Here is an 18,902-nt window from a genome sequence, read left to right as displayed (position 1 = left end):
GGTCCGGTTCGGCGCGGGCTGTGCCGGGGCTCGGCCCTGCGCCGCACTCATGCTGCCGTCTCGTCAAAGGTGTCCCGCCCTTCTCCCGGCCCCTCCGGCTGGGCCCGCCTTCCCCCCGGGGAGAGCAGGGGCTGGGCAGGGCGGGAACGAGCCCCTTGGCCAGCGCTGTGTAGAGAGGCCTAAGGAACGCTCAGAGATCCGTCTTCGCCACAAAAATATACCTTGGGTTTGACCAGTCACTGTCACTCTCCCTTTGGAATATCGGGCATTAGTTTAACATTCCAGAGCTGCTTCTGTAGCAATGACAAAAGCAGGGGAACTGGCAGCCCTGCTTCACGGAGGTTCTTCAGGCATAAGGTGGCTGAGGGGCACCCCAGCTGCCCTGCCTGTGCTGCTTCTGGTGTTTGGAAGAAAACCTAATAAATCCTGACTAGAAAAGCTCACCCAAATACAGCGATTTTTTATGACATGCATGTCCATGGATTCAGCTGTATTGAAGCGTGGGAGAACATGTAGCCAGTAAATGAACAATGCACTAAATGTGGGAAACCAGCCTGGGTTTGGCCACAATCAGCCTGTGCCTTCAGTATTGTAATTGTAGCATGGGAATGCTGAACTAAATTAGTCTACCAGCCCCCACATCTACAGGTACTTGGAAAATATCTAATTGCTTGCTTTTTCTTTTTTTTTTTTTTTTCTCTCCTTCTAACAGCAAACACCCACCTGTTTCTTCCAGGGCACCACCAAGAGGCCAAGAGCGTGATTGTCCGAGCGGTTTGTTTTTGGGTAAGTCTTTGCTGGAGACAGGAGGCTATACAAACAACATTTTGAGATTAGTAAAGTGATCCTGAAGTATTCAACAGTGATCAGTAGGACTTACTGTTTGGAGGACAAGAGCTGTACTTAGCATCTATTGAAATTGCCTCATCTTGACAGATTTTCTTAAGGGTGGAGAATATAGTAAGACATTAGATGAAAAACATCTGAAATTATTCCTTTGAAACAGGAGACAATTGGTGCATGGAAGAAATGGGACAATTGATTTTATATTTCAAAGGTTTTTAAATTTTACTGCACTAACAATGGGAATTCAACAGCCTTGAAAAGAAGTTATTTCCAAGAATCATCTGCAACTATCCTATAAACCGGTTTTAAGTGGTATTTAAATAGCTTTTAATACAAGCATTATGTAAAAGTCTGTCTCAAAATGAGTTTGTGTCCCAATAGCTCAGCTTCATGGCAAAAGGGATAAAGGAAGGAGGGGTGGAGAGGGTACACAAAAAGAAGCTCTTCCTCTGGACTCAATGGAACATGCACAGCATTTGCCAGCAGCTGGGGATGAAACTAAGGGTGAGTTTCCATGTCTTTTGGTAATTTCTACCTCTGTTCATTTCCATCTTCTCGCTGTTGTCACAGTACTACTCTTCCAGTCTTCTATTTCAGTATCTCAAAATTGTAACCCCTTGTGCTTCCAGACAGTTTATTTTCCTCAAAGAGCCCCCAGTGCCCCAAATTTTCTCAGTATCAAAGAGATTCCTGCTCTTGAGATTGAGTATATGAAATGGAATTGTAGACAGATGATAAGAGGAAAGTATGTTTCCTCAGCAGAAGAGGATTGGATGAGATCCTATTCTGCTGCCTGCAGAAACTGCAGAACTGAAAGGTGAAAAATCAGGACAGTGTTAGGGGAACTGTAACAAGTAAGTCCTGTGGAGTGGCTAAACTTCCTGTATTACAGAACAAAGAGAACATGCACCTTCCTTGGAGAATATAGAGACTGATACCAAGTGTGGTAAAAAGACAAGAGTCTCATCTAAAAGTGTGAATCTTAGCATTCCTCCTAAATGTTTTGTAAGCTTTGAATTAGTCACTGTGTTCATGGTTTTAAATCTCTCATGTCCAGCAAGATACTTTCATGCAATAATAAGAAGCTTAAACTCAGGATTCTGGTGTCTAATTAAAGTTAGCCAGATTTGTTATTAGTGGTTTCTGTTTCTTATTTCACTGCTGATCATTTGCTGACTTACAACTGCTCATGTATTTTGATGGAATTTGCTGAATAATTTTGGGTAAAGAATAATATAAGGTAGGCTTACTTCATATTTCTTCATATAATCTGTTTACATTTGTTGGCCTGGGAGTTAAGTACTTGTTCTGGAAGTATGAAAATAGGATTCAGTTCCCCCTTCTGGCTGAAAAAGATTGACACGCACATTTTTTTGAAAAGTGACGAACATCATAGGAAAGGTTTCAATACTGATCCTGTTCCACTTTGCATAAATTCCTGAGCCAGAGAAAGAGTAGCAGGTCAGACATCCAACCTCTCAGAAGGGTGGGTTTTCCTTTGCTTTTCTTGCATGACCATCAAAATTAGGCATTTCATCCAAATGAAACACAGTATTCTACTTATCAACAAAGAAGTCCTGCGTTTTTTCATTGGGAAGGAAAAAAAAATTATTCCTGCTTCCTGCTCAGTTTTTCAGTTCAGCAGCCAAACTGACAAGTGAAATGTTCACATTGCTATACTTTCAGTCTTAATCCTTTTATATATTCTGTGTTGTTCATTTAGAGCTTGTTCCAGAGGTTTACTGAAGCCATTAGGAAGATGACAAAAAATGACTGCTACAGAGGGTCTCAAAGAGTTCAGTTATTGCTACCCTACTGTCAAAAGTCAACATTTAGAGATTGTATCTTAAAAGAGAGACAAAAAAAGTTATTTGTAACAATACAGTTTGTTTTAGGAGTCTCAAGCACTGGTGTGACAGTCATAACTTTTTCTGGCTCTCGATGAGAACAGGCTTGAAAGATGGAGGTTTTACTTTATTATCCTGTTATATTTCTTGGTGGATTCACTGGGATAATGTGATTTATATTGTATTGTATTATGCATTTCAATGGGTAGCAAATCCTCAAGAGTATTTTATTTCTGTGGATGTTAAATATGACAACTACGGTCCCTTCCCTCACATCAGCTGTAGGGTGTGAAACCAATCTGCTGGAAATTTAGAAATTAATCTCTTCTATAAATATTGATTTGAAAAATCAATTTTGAATAAGAATTCAATCTTTTCTTGAAGTCCTGAATCGTTGACAGCTCCTCTGTTATGTTATTCTGTACCATGTTCTCTACCTTACCTGAAAATACCATCCTTTGTAATAAATACTTAACAGCAGTATTGCTTCTTATCTTGGTAAAATGTGGGACATTTCACAAAATAAGTTGCTAAGTAAAAACTACTTTCAGTACATTTATTTGCAGAAAGTTAGTTTATGAAGTACACTAACTTGTTATAAGTGTTGCCATTATGGCTTTTTGACAGGAGCTCAGCAGGCAATGCCTATCTAGAGGAAGCAATTAAGGCTGAGGGACTTAACTGTATGGACAATTAAAAATGGGTACAGCACCTGCTCAAATGTCTCCTTAAACATTTTATTGAAGAATTATAACTCGCTTTCAACTAGTACAATTTTCTTCTCACTTTTTGAAGGGCAGTTGCCAGCACTGGAAAATGTCTCTCAGCACACATTGATTGCAGCATTAAAGGCAAATATTAGGATGAGTGAACAAGGATTGGGTCTCATAATCATACAGAATGGACCATATCTCCAGATAACAAGCCTTGTTGAGAAGAGCTCTGCAGCTAACGACGGAAAGCTAAAACCAGGTAAAAAGAAATAACTGTGATATTCAAATTTAAGAGCATTGTTAACTCTTGTTCTACACTTATGCTTTGAGCCTCTGTCTGATTTATTTACACTTACACAGGTCAAAAGAAACTCAATTTACAATTACAGATATAAGAAACTAGCACAAACTGTATAGAGTTTGATGCCAACATTCCATTGTATTGAAATACTTGTGATCTTAAAATAGCTGATATGGGTGACAGTTTCACAATTGGACCAATACAGCAAAAAACAGATTTACTATTCATCATCAGGTTTGTCCAAAAAGAGTTTGACCATTACATTTATATAGCAACTAAACACAAATAATCTATTTACTGTTTTCAGCCCATTGTTCAAGGAATTTCATTGTACAAGTAACACAGAACTTCCACAAGGCTCGACATAAATTTGTCTTATTGTTTGCTTTTTGTTTCTCTTATTATACCAAATAGTTATGAAGTGGCAATGGACTAATCGCTGTGCTCTAGCAATCCATGCAGGTGTTCGTTTGCTGAGTGCTTTAAACCTGAAACGTGCCATATCAGTACTCACAGAATTACTAGTTATTAAGGTTTCTTGTGGAACATCAGACACATATATTAAGCTTGTAATTGAAAGCCCTGTTTCACATGGGTCCCTAGACTAATTACATTACATTAATGAACTACAGTTTGGGGATGATAGTATGCTATTACCAAATATTAAATTGTCTCTAACATAGAAATCTATGGAACTAAGACTTGAGTGTAATGAAGTAATTTAGAAATTTACTGGCAGTGTATTTAAAATGTAAATCTTTAAATCAGAACAATTTTTCCAGCGTTGCCTTCATAGTTTGGGCAGTCCTTTCTTCTTGCACCATTCAGAGAGAATCAGAATTCCAAACACTACGAAGAAAGATCTGCTTGTCTGATGAAATAAAAACCATTGTGTGGAGTTCTTAACCTCTTTTTATAAAAGGTTTTGCACTTTTGATCCAACTATAAAAATCAGTGGAAAAATCCTGAGGATAGAACAGAAAAGGATTTTGATTTGAATGAAGTACCTTTTTTTTTTAAAAAAAAAATATCTTAAGAACTGATACCTTTCATCTACTCTATTCCCTATTCATCTATTCCCTAAAAAAAACCCTTATGGTATACAAAACCATATCTATGATAGTGATTTGGTTGCTGATTTGGGTGGTCTTTTTCACATCTATATTTTAAAAAATACAGAATTCTAATCTCTGAAACTAAGTAGTTCTATCTGCAACAATTTGAAAAAGGCAAGGTTTTCCAAAAGCATTTTCAGTAAAAGTGATAAGGAGTCAAAGTATTTATGGCATGTGATGTGCTTGATTTACTGCAACAAGTACTGAACAATTTAAAGAGGGGTGATGACTGGTAACAAACATTTTATCTTTGTAGATTATCATAGTTTTTGGAGCCAAAAGAAGCAATTTGAACATGCTTCAATTTGAGCACCTGGATCTCACTCAGCACATTCCACACACAAAAAAAGGAAACAGCTGAATTTCTTCAATTCACATTTAGAGTGAACTTACACAAACTTTTTATATAAGACCAAAGCTATAAAATTTTACAGAAAAGATAGTATTTTGTAGAAGCTCTGTCTCTGAATTATACCAAAGGCAGCACACTTGTTTGGCACTAATACCAACATATGAAGCATGGGGCTTCAGAAAATGATGCACTGCTTAGTTTTTCTTTCAGTGAATTAAGATTTATATCTTTATGTACTCTTTTTTTTTTTAATGTACTCTTCCCCCCCCAGTTACATAAGCTGTAATCTATACAACTGCAAAACAGAACCTAAAAGAACAATTTTATTACTGCTTATGTGTTGAAAGAGCTTGTGCCTTTCTCCTGATTTCAACAGGGACACAGCAGAAATAGACAGAGGTAGTGGGAGGTACTGGTGTCCTGAAATCCTACAGTTAGACTTACCAAATCTGTATGTAGGTATAAATCTTCAGTGACCACTGAATGGTATCAATCACAAAACTGGTAGCTGAACTGAAAAGCTGGGTGTTTCAGATTGTAGATGCTGGAGCAGAGGAGCAAAATTGTATCTGCAGCACAGAGGCTTTGTCTCACCACAACAGTGTTATTAGGACAGTATGGTCAGAAAAAATAACAGAATTTATCTATTAAAAGCCCAGAGTGTCTTGCAGGTATTTCAAAGCATAAATGCATTTATGTCTATGTTTTGGAACACCTAATTTGGGTGATTTACCTTTCTTTTTGAGGCTGAGAACTTACATAAAACTGTTGGGAAAATGTTTTCAGTTGCTTTTTTTGGTATCTGCTAATGTGCTACTTGTTCCAGAACTTCTTGTTTGTATACTGGTAGAATGACTTACCTTGTGATAAGCTAGAGTGGAGAGAGGGTGTGATGATGGAGTAGGAGTAGTTCATGAAAAAGGTGAATTAGAAAAATGGTAGTCAGTAGTTCAGGTAAACAGTTTTAAAGGCTGTAAATTTTTGCAACACGCATTTTTAACCCAAAAGGCTTAAGAAGAAAATCGAACAGATGGGGAGAGGCTCCTTGCTCTGCCTAATATAGCAGCAGACAGCTGTACTGCTGGTCTCAATCCCCTTTGCTGTTCTGTTGCAGTTTAATGTTTACTGATAACTGCTTCTCTGTGCAACTGTTGCTGCTGATAGAGCTCTAGGCTCCTGCAGATTGATTCTGATTGCCTTTTGCAGCCTCCAAAATTGCAGGCTTACCCTGTAATTGCAACTCTCCTCAACCCCTTGAAGCTCATCCTTGTTATACCCCATGGCATACAGAGGTGCTGGGACTTCTGTACTCTGTTTTTCATGGATGCAGTGGAAGTAAAGTTGTTAAGACTACAAATTTTGTACTACAAACATTAAGAAAAAAAAGTCTTAAACAGATGACTGTCAATTTTCTTCTTTGGCAGGTGATGTTCTAATAAAAATTGGACATGCTAATGTTTTAGGATGGACTCTGCAAGACCTTAGTCAACTCCTACACAGTATTCCAATAGGAAATACTCTACAAATCAGAGTTTACAGAGATTTTCTTGAAATACCTCAACACTGGCAAAGTGCACTTGAATTAATTCCTGAAGTAAAGTTTCCTGAGATGGCAGCAGAGTAAGACATAAGTATTATTCATGACCAGAATTTCACACCTTACTTACTATTCTAACAAGAAACAAGATACAGTGTAATAGCTTTTTCACTTTAGGATATTAGTCTAAAAATCTAATTTGTTTTTCTGAAATAGAAAACTGGTTTGAAATGTACAAACACCAAAAGAGCTTTTCTTTTACTTTACTTAGTTTCAGTGAAGACAGGGTCAGGACAAACATCAATTTTAGACATGCCCCTTCCTGCCTATGTACAGAGACCGTAAAAAGCCTGACTGGCAATAGTGCCACTGGAGTCAAAGATGCCACATCTATTTGTAATAATAGCCAAAGATCTAGACAATTACAAGTGCAATGCCAAGATGGGAATTCTTGCTACAATCATTTTAGAAAGCTTATCTGTTTCCTAGTCGAACTACTGACAGTGATTCATGATTATGGCTTTTAAAATTAAACTTCAGAAAAAATAAACACTTCTTGTGAGAGCCACTGCATACAGCTTTTGAAAATATATTGTTCTCAATCCTAAAGGTGGCTTATATAGCAAGTATAATTAATCTAGAGGGGATAGAAGGCAGTTAGTTTTCCTGAGGCACAAAGTTTTAATAGAAAAGAAACCTCAGAGGTAAAGAAGGAACAGAAGTATTACAAGGAGATAATTAGGCTAGAAGAGCAGAACGGAAGCTCACACAGCAAGGGGCTTTCCAAGTGATTAAACCTCTAACCTTATGTTTAAATAAAACAGATTATTTAGTATTCTGAAGGAGCAGCAGAAGAATAGCTTGCTTTTCTGTTGACCAAATTAAAACTTAGCTATTAAAGTCCAAAGAAAACCATGCAAAGAACTATGGACAATAGTATTAGTGAGGTATTAGAGGAGCTTCAGAACTAATTAACTTGTATTTAGAACAAGTATTCACAAAAAACTTCAAGTCTCCATGATTAGTTAATAAATGGCTATGGGAACTATTGCATATTAAAGTAATATAATGCTGTGTATTTTCAGCACAGGTGAAGATGAGGATGAAGAAGACACCAGGTCCAGTAGCGATGATGATGTAGACCTGGAAACTGCAGTCTAAACCTTCCCAGTCCTACTGCTGTGAGTTCACTCATCAGTTACCATCAATATCCAAAATCTGGCAGGTATCTAATACAGGCCAGACACTTAGAGAAGCCACAAGCACTGGCTGTGATGCTGTACTTCCTAATGACATTGATGCATTGTGCAATCCTAAGTTTGATGCTAGTGGTGTTAGAGCTCCTTCCAACTGGGCTAGCAAAGACAATGAGACTAGTTGCTCTTCCTCCTGCTCTTCTGTATCAGATACATCCTATCTGGAAGAATTTGTTTCAGAATAGCTCAAAACTTGACTTCTTCAAAACCTGAATTTCTGAAGTTGTATGTTTTCTTTTAAATAAATGTCTAGACTTTAAATAAATATCTGAATAGCCTGAGATATTTTAAATTATATATTTGCTGTTTTAGCAATGCCCTCTCTCCCCTCAAAGATGTCCCTCCATGCTACTTGTGGAGAAGACATTTAGATACACTTCTGCTAGTTCCAGAGAAGTAGCAGCTGCAAGCTCTAAGAAGGTCTAACATACACATCTTTGTTTAAAGTTAAGTTTCTTCATTGATAGAAGGATGGTGCAGACAGTTCATAAAGAACTTACCCTAACATACAATAATACTCGTACAACTAGTGACAATTGCACTGTTTGCATCACAGTGATAATTTTTGATGTATCTATTTTTTAAATATATCAAAAAGCTTGACTTTTTGACTACAAGTCACCTTTCTCACTACAGTTTTCTCTTCAGTGTACAGAGCCAGACTTAACAGCATTTTAGATAACATTTTCAGTGGAAAAAAAATCAACACAGAATATATGAACTCAGCATTTTATTTGATGAGTGCAAGCTCGCAATTACTCCAGATTGATTTTCTGAAAGAACTGAATTCATAAATAACAAGTTAGTAGCAATTTATTTTGAACACAGGTGACTTAGAGCTCAGGTCCATCTTGAATCTGCATCCCAGTTTTGTTTTACAATTCATCAAGAAAAGGAGTATTTCCCAAATCTCCACTAGCTGCCATTGATTTCTTCCCACTGACAAACTTCTTTGCAGCCTAAAAATAAATAGGAAAGATGAATTTAAGGAAATACTCACTACAACAGAGTTTATCTTGCTGCTTATAGCCTCACCTTAAGTTATTAAAACAAACAAATCCTCAGCACTACTAAAGTACATCATCAAGTAAACAATTTTCATGTGCTTATAACGCAGCTCATTATTATCTAAACAGAAATAACAGCGACAGTTGGATATAAAAGGCAGAAACTCTGAAAATGGTTATTCCTAGAATAACTTTTACACCACAAGTATAGTGGATCTGTCCTTACTACTAAAGCTATTGCTAGTTACAACTAATTTTTGTTGGAGTAGCAATGGTGAAAAAACAAGTTTTCTGATGGATTTCTGTATGAAGTTTGTTTCAAGTATAAGCAACAAGACCATTTGGAATAGCAATACAGTTATGGCAACTCACCATTGAAAGCTTAATTGTTTTATTAAGCACACCAAATTCTGGACTCAGGAATCCTAAAAGCCTTGACACAGAAGAACCTGCACTGGAACCAGTATCAAGTTTTCCATGAATACTAGTTGGCAATTTTGGTAAATGCAAGTGAAGTAGATATGAATTTCACATACTCCCAGCTACCCTAGTTTTACAGTGTATGGAATTAAAGGGTCTTCTGTTAATAAAGTAAGCAAAGGCATCAAAAGACAGCCAGCTGGGCTTTGTAAATAAGTTGCTTTTTTAAAAGCTAGTTATGTGTATGTTTATAAACACACACAAACAAACACAAGTTTTGTGTAAAGAAACCTGACACAGAGACTAAGGAACACCTGTAGATGCTGAGACATACTCACATTCACAACATCAGCAGTAGTTACAGAGTCGATTTTTTGAGCAACAGCAGATGGTGATGAGTGTGTGCCAGAAACCAATGACTCGGAGCCAATTTCATTCAGTAACCCTTCTGCAGTCTCCACTGACATCAAATATGTGGCTTTCAGCTGATTTCTGTCATCAAACAAAGCATTAAGGATGAGTGAGCCTGTAGCTCCTGTTATTACCTTCCCCACTGCCCCATTAATTGCAAGATTTTTGGTGCTTTTGAAGTTCTGAAGATTCCTCTCCATTTGTAAAGGTTTTCCTTTACAAGTACAAAAGGGTTTTGTAGTAAGGAAAGAGTCACCACGACTAGTTCAAGCATGAAAATGACAGTGTACTTGAACACCTGCTGCCTCAGAATGATCAGCCACCCCACACAGTCAGATCTCTAGATCAGAATTCATTTGTGTGAAGCAACTCATGCAGGTACCCCAGGAATTAGACAAACTAATCTATCAAGTTTAAAAATTCAGTTTAAAATTGATTCCAGTTTCTCATAAAGAATAGATGTACACAGAGAAATTTTGTTGTGACAAAGCAGCAATGAATGTAAAATGGCTAAGCTCCTTGTGCAGCAGTTCCCTATCCTGTTAAAAGACACACTGTTTACACTTCTTTTTCTGTTTCATGCAGTCTCACTGCTACATATGAAAATCATATTTTTATAAAGTCATTTTTAAAAGTCAAAATGGCAGAAAACACTTTATTGCTATAGAATATGATTAAATAGCTTGGCATTTTTTACTGAATTGCAAGATTCTACAAATATCGCTGACCTTGAATTTGTTTTTTGGGGGTTTTTTAGTCACTAAAGGAAAATGGGGCAATATAGAAAATATGTGAAGCCATTCCAGAAGGGAAACTCCAACTAACTAACTAACTAACTAAGCCACAGCAGCACCGCATGTAGTTCCCCAATACTAGGCAGCTTCATTAAAAAAAACAAACCACAACAAAAAAAACCACTAACAAAAAACCCCCCCAAACCCAAACACCACCACACAAAACTATCAGTGCCAAATATAAAGGTCTAGAATTCAGCATTTTGTGACTAAAGCACAACCAACCACCACATCTAGGTTATGTTTAGTGTAATCAAGCTTTATGTGGAGTCTCATAAATATTTCATACACGCAACAGAAAATTATTTTAATGTTACTACTTGAGTGAGTCTGTGCTATATTGTATTGCCCAAGTACAGTTTTAGAGGCTCAGTGAAGTTTAACAGTACTTGCAGATCAAGCACCAACTAATGTGCACAACTCTCTATAAATCAGAAACTCTAAAATTTTGCTGATATTACTGCATTTTTAATAGTAATTTCCCCCCACCTCCAGTATTCCTAGGGGCATGTATTTTGATGTAACTTCACTAATTCAGTGCTTTACACTTGCAGACCTTCATGACTACTATTCTTTGAAGGTGCAGAAGATTGCTTAATATAATTGTTTGGGGAATTGCTGCAGTGTGACTACAAAGGGAATAACCTAAATAATGCAGTTTAGGATTCTTATTTAAATACATCTTAATACTACAGAGTATGTTTAAAACTACAGCATCTGCTGGTACTTGCTAATTTCCTACATTTAAACAGTTTTCAGAGACTTAACACTTATCTAACAAGTTTGCATTAGGAAATACCACTAGTAGAGAATCAGTACAGATAGGGGAAAAAAAAGAGTATTGACAGTGTTTCAGTTTTAAGGCAGCAAAGGAAGCAGTTCCCTAAAGGAAGTAATTACAGGACAACAATAAGCTTTGCTCTGCAGAACAGGCTAAGCCTCTGAAAAGTAGCTGCTTGTTAAGAAACTTCTTACAACACACAAGACAGTTCTTTATGCACTTACTTTGCCTTTGTGACATCGTCATCAGTGACACCGCCCTGAGCAACTGACTTCATCTGGTTCAAAGCAGCTTTAATGACCTGAGGAAAATTAAATCTTTTAGGACTTCTTCCAGCATTAAATGTCAACATATTATTTCTATTTTCTGGCACCTTAAAAATTACAGGGGAGAGCAACTTAGTGTTAGGATTCTAAGCCTGAACTCAATGCTTAACGGTTTTAGAACAAAACTAAAACCACTGTAATAAATGCCAAAGCGAACCACAAAAAACAGGGTGCATTTAAATGGCATCACCACACTACTTTGCATGGTCTCACCATTTTTCCATGGGGCTGTTCAGTTCGGCCAGCTTCAAGGGCCAGTATGTTCCTCCTGATATACTTCAGCTTACACACACATCAGCCAGTACAGTCAGCAATTAAAGGCATTTTACGAGCTCTAGTTTGTATCAGGCATTTGTACTCCCCAGAAAGCAAGTCTCAATCCCAGCTTACAGAGCTAAGTCATAACTGAACATGCAGAATTCTTATACAAGAAACCAGGGGAACTGACTGTTTTCAGATTATTCAGTTAATCAAAACACTTGTTTAAGGGTTATGTTGTTAGTAACTAAGTTCTCATCAGCAACTTACCTCCCCAGCATTTGAAGCCTGGGATATGGTGTAAACCCCAAAGAGCCCAGAATCAGAGTAATTAACATTAAATGCAGAAGCCTGCAAAACAAACGTAATTATAAACTGTTTTAAGTATCAGAACTCAGTATCAAGCATAGGAAAATTATTATTATTAGGATCTAAAATACTGTAATCAGGGAGCTCCATCTGTGCAGAGGAAAAATCAGACTGTAAGGAAATACTGTAACTTGTGCAAGAAAGAACTAAGATACTGACTGGAGACAGCAGCCTCTTAAAGAACAGTATGCATTTTACTGAAAATATTACAGTAAAGTAACCCTTTGAACTTACATCAAATGGCTGGGTAGTTGCTTTAGCAATACCCTGGAACAGTTTGCTGGTGGCATTGCTTCCCCTCTTGATGAGGGGTCCAGCACCTAAAACATGCTGAAGAACACTGAACGCATTTGCTTCTGCACTCCCAACAGCAGCTCCTTCTGTTACAATAGCAGCATGGACGAGGCTATCACCGTTCTGTTCTCTGATTTCTCCTAAAAAATAAAAGGTAATGGAGCATCCAGTTAGAAACTACTGTATGTTCAGAGGTACAGAAAGGAAACATTTCTAGCCTGGAGTTAAGTTTCATGAGAGAGAAGCCAGGGTGTGAAGTTACTGCATGTCTGTTAGTAGGCTGCAGATCATACCGTAGCTTCCTAATAATTAGCCCCCTTTATACTTGTAGTCTTCAGAGGTTAATCCTGTCTTATTAAAAAGAAATATATATAAGTATACTATATATTTAAGATGCTATACATAGCCCTTTGAAAAAAGCATTTAAAAAACGTCTTTCAAACTTAGAAAAATTTTCTTGTAAGCACAAAACCAAATACCTTACTATGCTTTACTTGAACCTGATCCTACACCACACATACTGTGAGATGATAAAACTCAGTGAATCTTCAGATAATAAATTAACAGAAAAGTACTGTACCTTCTGTTCATAAGAATATTTAATCTGTTTTACAGAAACTGAAGTTATTCCAGTAAAATATTAGATGCTGAAAACTTTCCATTTTTTCCCACCTGTTTACAGTGTGATCTGATACCCCAACTAATGAGTAGCTGTTGATGTTAGTGCAAGATACTGCTCCAGAAGAGTGAAGCATTGCTTTGTCTTTCTGAAAGACTTAGGACACACTAACATGTCTTCCCTAAAAAGAAAGCCTACTAGACAGTCCTTGATCTATTCTTAAGGGAATCTTCCCAAAAATGCAAAGAGAAACCACATGCCAGGTCATTTTTCACTTTATGGAATAAATTATTTTGCAGGTAAAGCTTTGCTGGAGACAGGGGTTCAGTTTTCCTCCAGAACTTTCCATAGCAGGGAATAATCTTCTGCTTATTTAGCTGGGAGATGCCTCTGAACTGTCATTTCCTACGTACAACATTTAGAACAACTATATAGTGTTCAGTTGCAACTTTGAGTAATGCTACATTTATAATAATGAGAAAAATCAGTAATTCAGAACAGATGCAAGAAACATACTCACCCCCTCGATAGACAGCCTTGGCACTGGAAATACCAGCTCCACTGCGGATATTTAGGAAGTGCTCTGCAACTTGCTTTAAGTCAGAGTGCTTTACACCTGTGGTACAAGAGTTTATTCCAAGTAATGTAATGGCACTGAAAAGCTACAGAAGTTACATAAGTGTGTCAAGTGTGCTGTGACATTATACTTCTATGGAGAACTCCAATCTCTACAGTACTTTTCCTTGATGCATTGCAGTGTCCTTTAAAGAACATACATACCGATTCCTACAAGAGCCATTCTCGAACTGGTGAAATTGTTTTGTACAAAATGGTGAAGCTGCAACAGTAAATTCACATTTTAGGATATTTTGTATAAAGAACAAAAAAGGCAAACATGTTTCTGATCTCCCCGTGCTCAGCCTTACACTTCTCAATGCAGCCAATTCCAATGTTTCAAAAGGAACTGCCTACGGAACAGCATTTTACATTCTCCAGCCACAACTACAAAACTTTGTTACAAGAATACTTGCATTTCATTGTCAGCCTTCCTATCAACAGAAGCCACTGACATTAACCACCTCTCTAAATGTGAAAGTCAGTCTGTATCCAATACTAAAAGCTGCATGGAAATAAATTATTTTACCACCAAACTAATACAATAGCAAATACTGACTGTATATTTACTGAATTAATTTTCTCTGTCAAGCATCATCTATTCTTGATAACAGAAACACATTTTTAACACAACACAAATAATCCTACCTGCTCAGAAGTAATTTTTCCAACTTTGTAATCTGGACAATACAAGGAGTTTGCCAAAGCATTCTTATAAGCTGCAGCATGCAAGTTTTCCAGCACTCCTAAGAGGAACAAATTTCAGTGATGATGATTAACATAAGAGCCACTTCAATGGAGATTATGAATGAAACAAAATACTAATAAAAAGAGGTTCTGTAACAACAGGAAGACAATATCTAACAGGGCAAAGCTGAAAAATGCAATGGTCATGTGAAAGAGCAAAAGTGAAACTATTTTTTTCAGTGTTTTTCGTTTTGAAGAAACACTCATTAAGCCAATACAGTGTATCAGAAAATAAACTTACCAACTTGAGGATTCTGAAATGCAATTGCTTTGTCAACTTTTAGTTGTGGCTGAAGATCAGTTACTTCCCATGGCCTGAACTCTGGTGCTGTGGTGACATTAAGAAGGTACTCCATTACTGTGTCACTGGATAAAAAAGTTACAAAGGCATTAAACACAGCAGAAGTAGCATATATTTCTTTTGAAGTCAAAAGCAATTCAAACTAATCTGTAAGTAACACATTAACAACAAGGTATATAATTTGAGCCAGAGTAGTTGTTAGCACTGTTGTACAAAGTAGAATTCAACTTCAGTTCCATAGCATTTCTACACTCAGTAACATGCTACAGAAGTTGAATATTAATACAGTAATACCTTGATTTATTATAACAACATGAAAATAGGTATTATTACTACCCCATAAAGTGACAAGAGCAGTTTGTAAAGAATGCAGTGATTCACTTTACAGCATCTAGATACCTACACGTAGTCACGCAGGCATTCAACAGAATAAGTCATTTTCTCTCTTGTTGAGTATACACTAAATGAGAAAAAAAAACACAAAACCCATTTCAGCAGAGAAAACAGAATGGCATTTTCACACATATTCCCCATTGATTTAATTTGTCAGCAAGATACTGACTAGAATATCTGGTTAACCTTAAATCTGCTTGAGAGGACTGTTTAAAGGATAATACATAGGAGAGGTAGACTAAACTAAAATTAGTATCTTATGTATTCAAGTAATAGCAAGTGTCTTGTGACCATCAGAATTTAAGATACCATGATAATTCCAAGTAAAAAACCAAATAAGGATGATTAGCAAATCTTGAAGAAAAATGTGCATATGTATTGAACAAGGCAATTTAGAAATTATTCTCTTCAGGAGAAAACAAAGGCGGTGTTTTCCACAAAAACATTTGTGATAAACAGGCACAAAAAAGGGTAGTCTCAAGGTGTATAAACAACTGCTTTTAAACAAATTATATACAAAACAATCTTACTGGATTATTTCAAGATACAGTGCAAGAAAGCAGGCACAGCGAGATCCCTCTTTTCTCTCTCTTTGGCTTCTTTTCTAGGCTTAAACTCACAAATCATGAAAGCAACTACTGTTTGAATTGCTCCCAAAACTGCAGTATGATGCGTGGTATATATTCACAAAAGATGGACTAAAAAAAAAAATGCATCTACTGACTTCAGGAAGTTTAATCTTGAAGCCTGAAAAGGCAGAAAGAACATTAAGCTTTCCTGACAAATTGTATTTCTTCCAGGTACACAACATCCACATTTTAACTGAAAGATGTTTTTTAAAATACAAATCATGGTCACACTCTAAAAAAGGGTAGTCTCAAGGTGTATAAACAACTGCTTTTAAACAAATTATATACAAAACAATCTTACTGGATTATTTCAAGATACAGTGCAAGAAAGCAGGCACAGCGAGATCCCTCTTTTCTCTCTCTTTGGCTTCTTTTCTAGGCTTAAACTCACAAATCATGAAAGCAACTACTGTTTGAATTGCTCCCAAAACTGCAGTATGATGCGTGGTATATATTCACAAAAGATGGGACTAAAAAAAAAAAATGCATCTACTGACTTCAGGAAGTTTAATCTTGAAGCCTGAAAAGGCAGAAAGAACATTAAGCTTTCCTGACAAATTGTATTTCTTCCAGGTACACAACATCCACATTTTAACTGAAAGATGTTTTTTAAAATACAAATCATGGTCACACTCTAGACAGTAAGAAGTACAAAAGATGTTCCTTGTCAACGTTCACCATTCAAGTATCCTTACCACACCAAGCTTATCCACTTACATATTAACAAACTTACTGTTTTAAGATTCCTTTAATCACATAGCTTGTTTGCATTTTATTAAAACAGATTATATATAGTTACAAACCTTAGGCTACCCCCAACAGCTTCAATGCCACGAGTAATACGGAAAGAAGATGCTCCTTTAGTAGTCTATTAAAAAAAAAAATTAAAAATAAATTAAAAATCTAGTATTTTCAGAAGATATTTGCCTGAGGTTATTCATTGCTCAGGCAAAATTGAAACAGTATCTGTTTTTGTATTTATACAGAAGACATTTTGAAAAGCTGAGCCAGTTTACTTGCTCAAGTATTTACTCCCCAGCACCACTCTATAATGATGCAGGTTTGCTTGAACATTTAATAGAATTCTCTGAAATACATAAACTTGACAAAACCAGGGCAAGGAATGCCTGCACATACCATTATGCTAACAGCTGTCTGGAGTACCTGTGGGCAGCAGTTAGGAAGGAGACCATAAGCACCCGGGATTTGGCTTGTTTTCCTGCACCAAACTGATGTGGACTGAACCCACCCAACAGCAGTCAAAGCCATGTCAGGGGGCCGTGTAGATCTAATGATCTCAGCCTGGCTGCTGTGCCAGACAGGCTGTGTTTACATCTGAGCCAGAGCCAGACAGCAACAGAGATAAACAGGAACAAGGGGAACAGCCACAGTGGGTCAAGCTCATGTCGTCTTATGGCCACTTCACCTACTGCCAACATAGGAACAAAGAGAGCAAACACCTACCAAAGTAGATGCAAGGCGAAGCAAGTGAGCAGTTCCCAAGTTAGTGGCAGTTTCATATCTGCTGCCTGCTTTAATAAACACACCAATTCTTGAAGCAGGAGAAAAATTTTCCAGAGATGCAATAATTAAGCCATTTGGCAACTTTGTAATCTGTAATAATAAGAAAAAAAATTGGTTTGCCATCCACTAGAAGTACTTCATGGTTCTGGTTCAACCGAGTTTTAAAAAATAAAGGGGAGAGGGAAAAAAAATACCAGTAACCATACTGACCTCAAGATCCTCAGACTCTGGAGATAATTTCACTCGGTCTGCAGCTGCTGAGGTTCTGACTTTAGGAGCTACTTTCAGTGAGTAAAGTCTCTTCTGGAAGAGAAAGCATAAAAGCAGGGAGTTTCTGAATTAGTTCATCACATACGGAAAAAGCAATTAATTTTAAAGTAGAAATACAATTAATGACTTCAAGTCAAGTAAAAACAATTATTCTCTTGTAATTAATCTAATAGTTTCTATACCATCATTGGAACCTGTGCAATGAGTTTTAGGAGGTCTCTGGAAGCTCAAGAAATAGCACTTTGAGCTGTTGTTTTTTCTCCCTTTGTCATTGTGCAGTGTGAATCTCTAGTGACAGTAGTCTGTGGGACCAGTGGATAGCAATTAACCAAACAGCTACAGCAATCCACATAAATAGAACACAACTTTTGAGATACTTTTCTTATTTCTTTTGTGCAGACAGTTGATATCCTAAAGATTTAGATCTCAGAATACCAACTTATTTCCAGTGACTGCTGCTCACAAAGAGGAATCCTGTGCAAGTCCCCAAACTGCAGAGCAATAACCAGGCATAACCTGCAAATTGAAGTATCACAGGAGCCTTCTCTCAGTAGCTGACAACAGAAATGGCAATATTGTTATTTTGAATCTGAAATGCTATTCCCACCATTTTTTTAAAGTTTTTTTATATTTGCAAAAGAAATTTATTTCTTGCTCTTCTCACATTAAAAAAAAGAATTCCATACATCTCAAAGCAAAAACCAAGTGACAAACATTGCTACACTCAGCAGCAGGGATACCAATGACATGATTCCCCTTGCTTTGCCACAGACTCTGTTAATTGCATTTTGAGTCTAGGAAACCCTCCTTCCTGCCACCACAGTAAATTGGTTAAAAAACATCATTGTAACCACTGAGCCTACTTATTTATGGACTGCTAGTGCGGGTCTCAAACGGACTTACAAAGGCACTGTGACTCACAAGTCATTTGCCATCCTACTCGACAGAGCGTTTGTAGCAGAGACCTCGCAGAAGTTACATTTCAGGTGTCGGGAGGCTCAACAAGGTATTTCTTTTGCAGCTGAAGCCCCCTCTGTCCCTCCACGCCTCCTATACCAGCCGAGCCGCACTCGACAAGGGCACCACCTTGCCACAAGCAGCAGAAGCTTCCCCGGCGAGAGAGAATCCCCCGAGAGAATCCTCCTCCCCTCTCCCCGGCAGCACCGGGGGCCCTGCC

The 18,902-nt window shown here is 37.3% G+C and overlaps 2 protein-coding genes across 2 annotated transcripts in view; one reads left to right on the top strand and one right to left on the bottom strand.

Annotated features, from left to right (window-relative positions):
- Positions 1-8,152, top strand: part of PDZD9 (PDZ domain containing 9) — a 12,529-nt gene extending 4,377 nt beyond the window's left edge. The window contains exons 3-8 of the mRNA XM_010003313.1: positions 713-786; positions 1,228-1,350; positions 3,489-3,665; positions 6,599-6,794; positions 7,797-7,866; positions 7,937-8,152. Coding sequence (XP_010001615.1) covers positions 713-786; positions 1,228-1,350; positions 3,489-3,665; positions 6,599-6,794; positions 7,797-7,866; positions 7,937-8,152 — 856 coding nt within the window. The remainder of the gene's footprint in view (positions 1-712; positions 787-1,227; positions 1,351-3,488; positions 3,666-6,598; positions 6,795-7,796; positions 7,867-7,936) is intronic.
- A 530-nt stretch (positions 8,153-8,682) lies between these two features.
- Positions 8,683-18,474, bottom strand: LOC104393791 (cytochrome b-c1 complex subunit 2, mitochondrial). Its single transcript, XM_010003312.1, has 14 exons — positions 18,466-18,474; positions 17,666-17,758; positions 17,396-17,545; positions 16,735-16,799; positions 15,313-15,369; positions 14,850-14,974; positions 14,510-14,607; positions 14,027-14,084; positions 13,767-13,862; positions 12,568-12,767; positions 12,235-12,315; positions 11,605-11,681; positions 9,733-9,886; positions 8,683-8,926 (listed from the first exon to the last, which is right to left on the bottom strand). Exons 1-14 carry the CDS (start codon positions 18,472-18,474, stop codon positions 8,843-8,845), a joined length of 1,347 nt encoding a protein of 448 aa, XP_010001614.1. The 3' UTR covers positions 8,683-8,842.
- Between the last annotated feature and the right edge of the window lie 428 nt (positions 18,475-18,902).

This window comes from Chaetura pelagica, unplaced genomic scaffold, assembly GCF_000747805.2.
Source record: "Chaetura pelagica isolate M959 unplaced genomic scaffold, ChaPel_1.0 scaffold138, whole genome shotgun sequence".
In the NCBI taxonomy this organism is placed as follows: domain Eukaryota; kingdom Metazoa; phylum Chordata; class Aves; order Apodiformes; family Apodidae; genus Chaetura; species Chaetura pelagica.
Note: the sequence above shows the minus strand (reverse complement) of the source record. Positions and strands in the feature narration are given on the sequence as shown.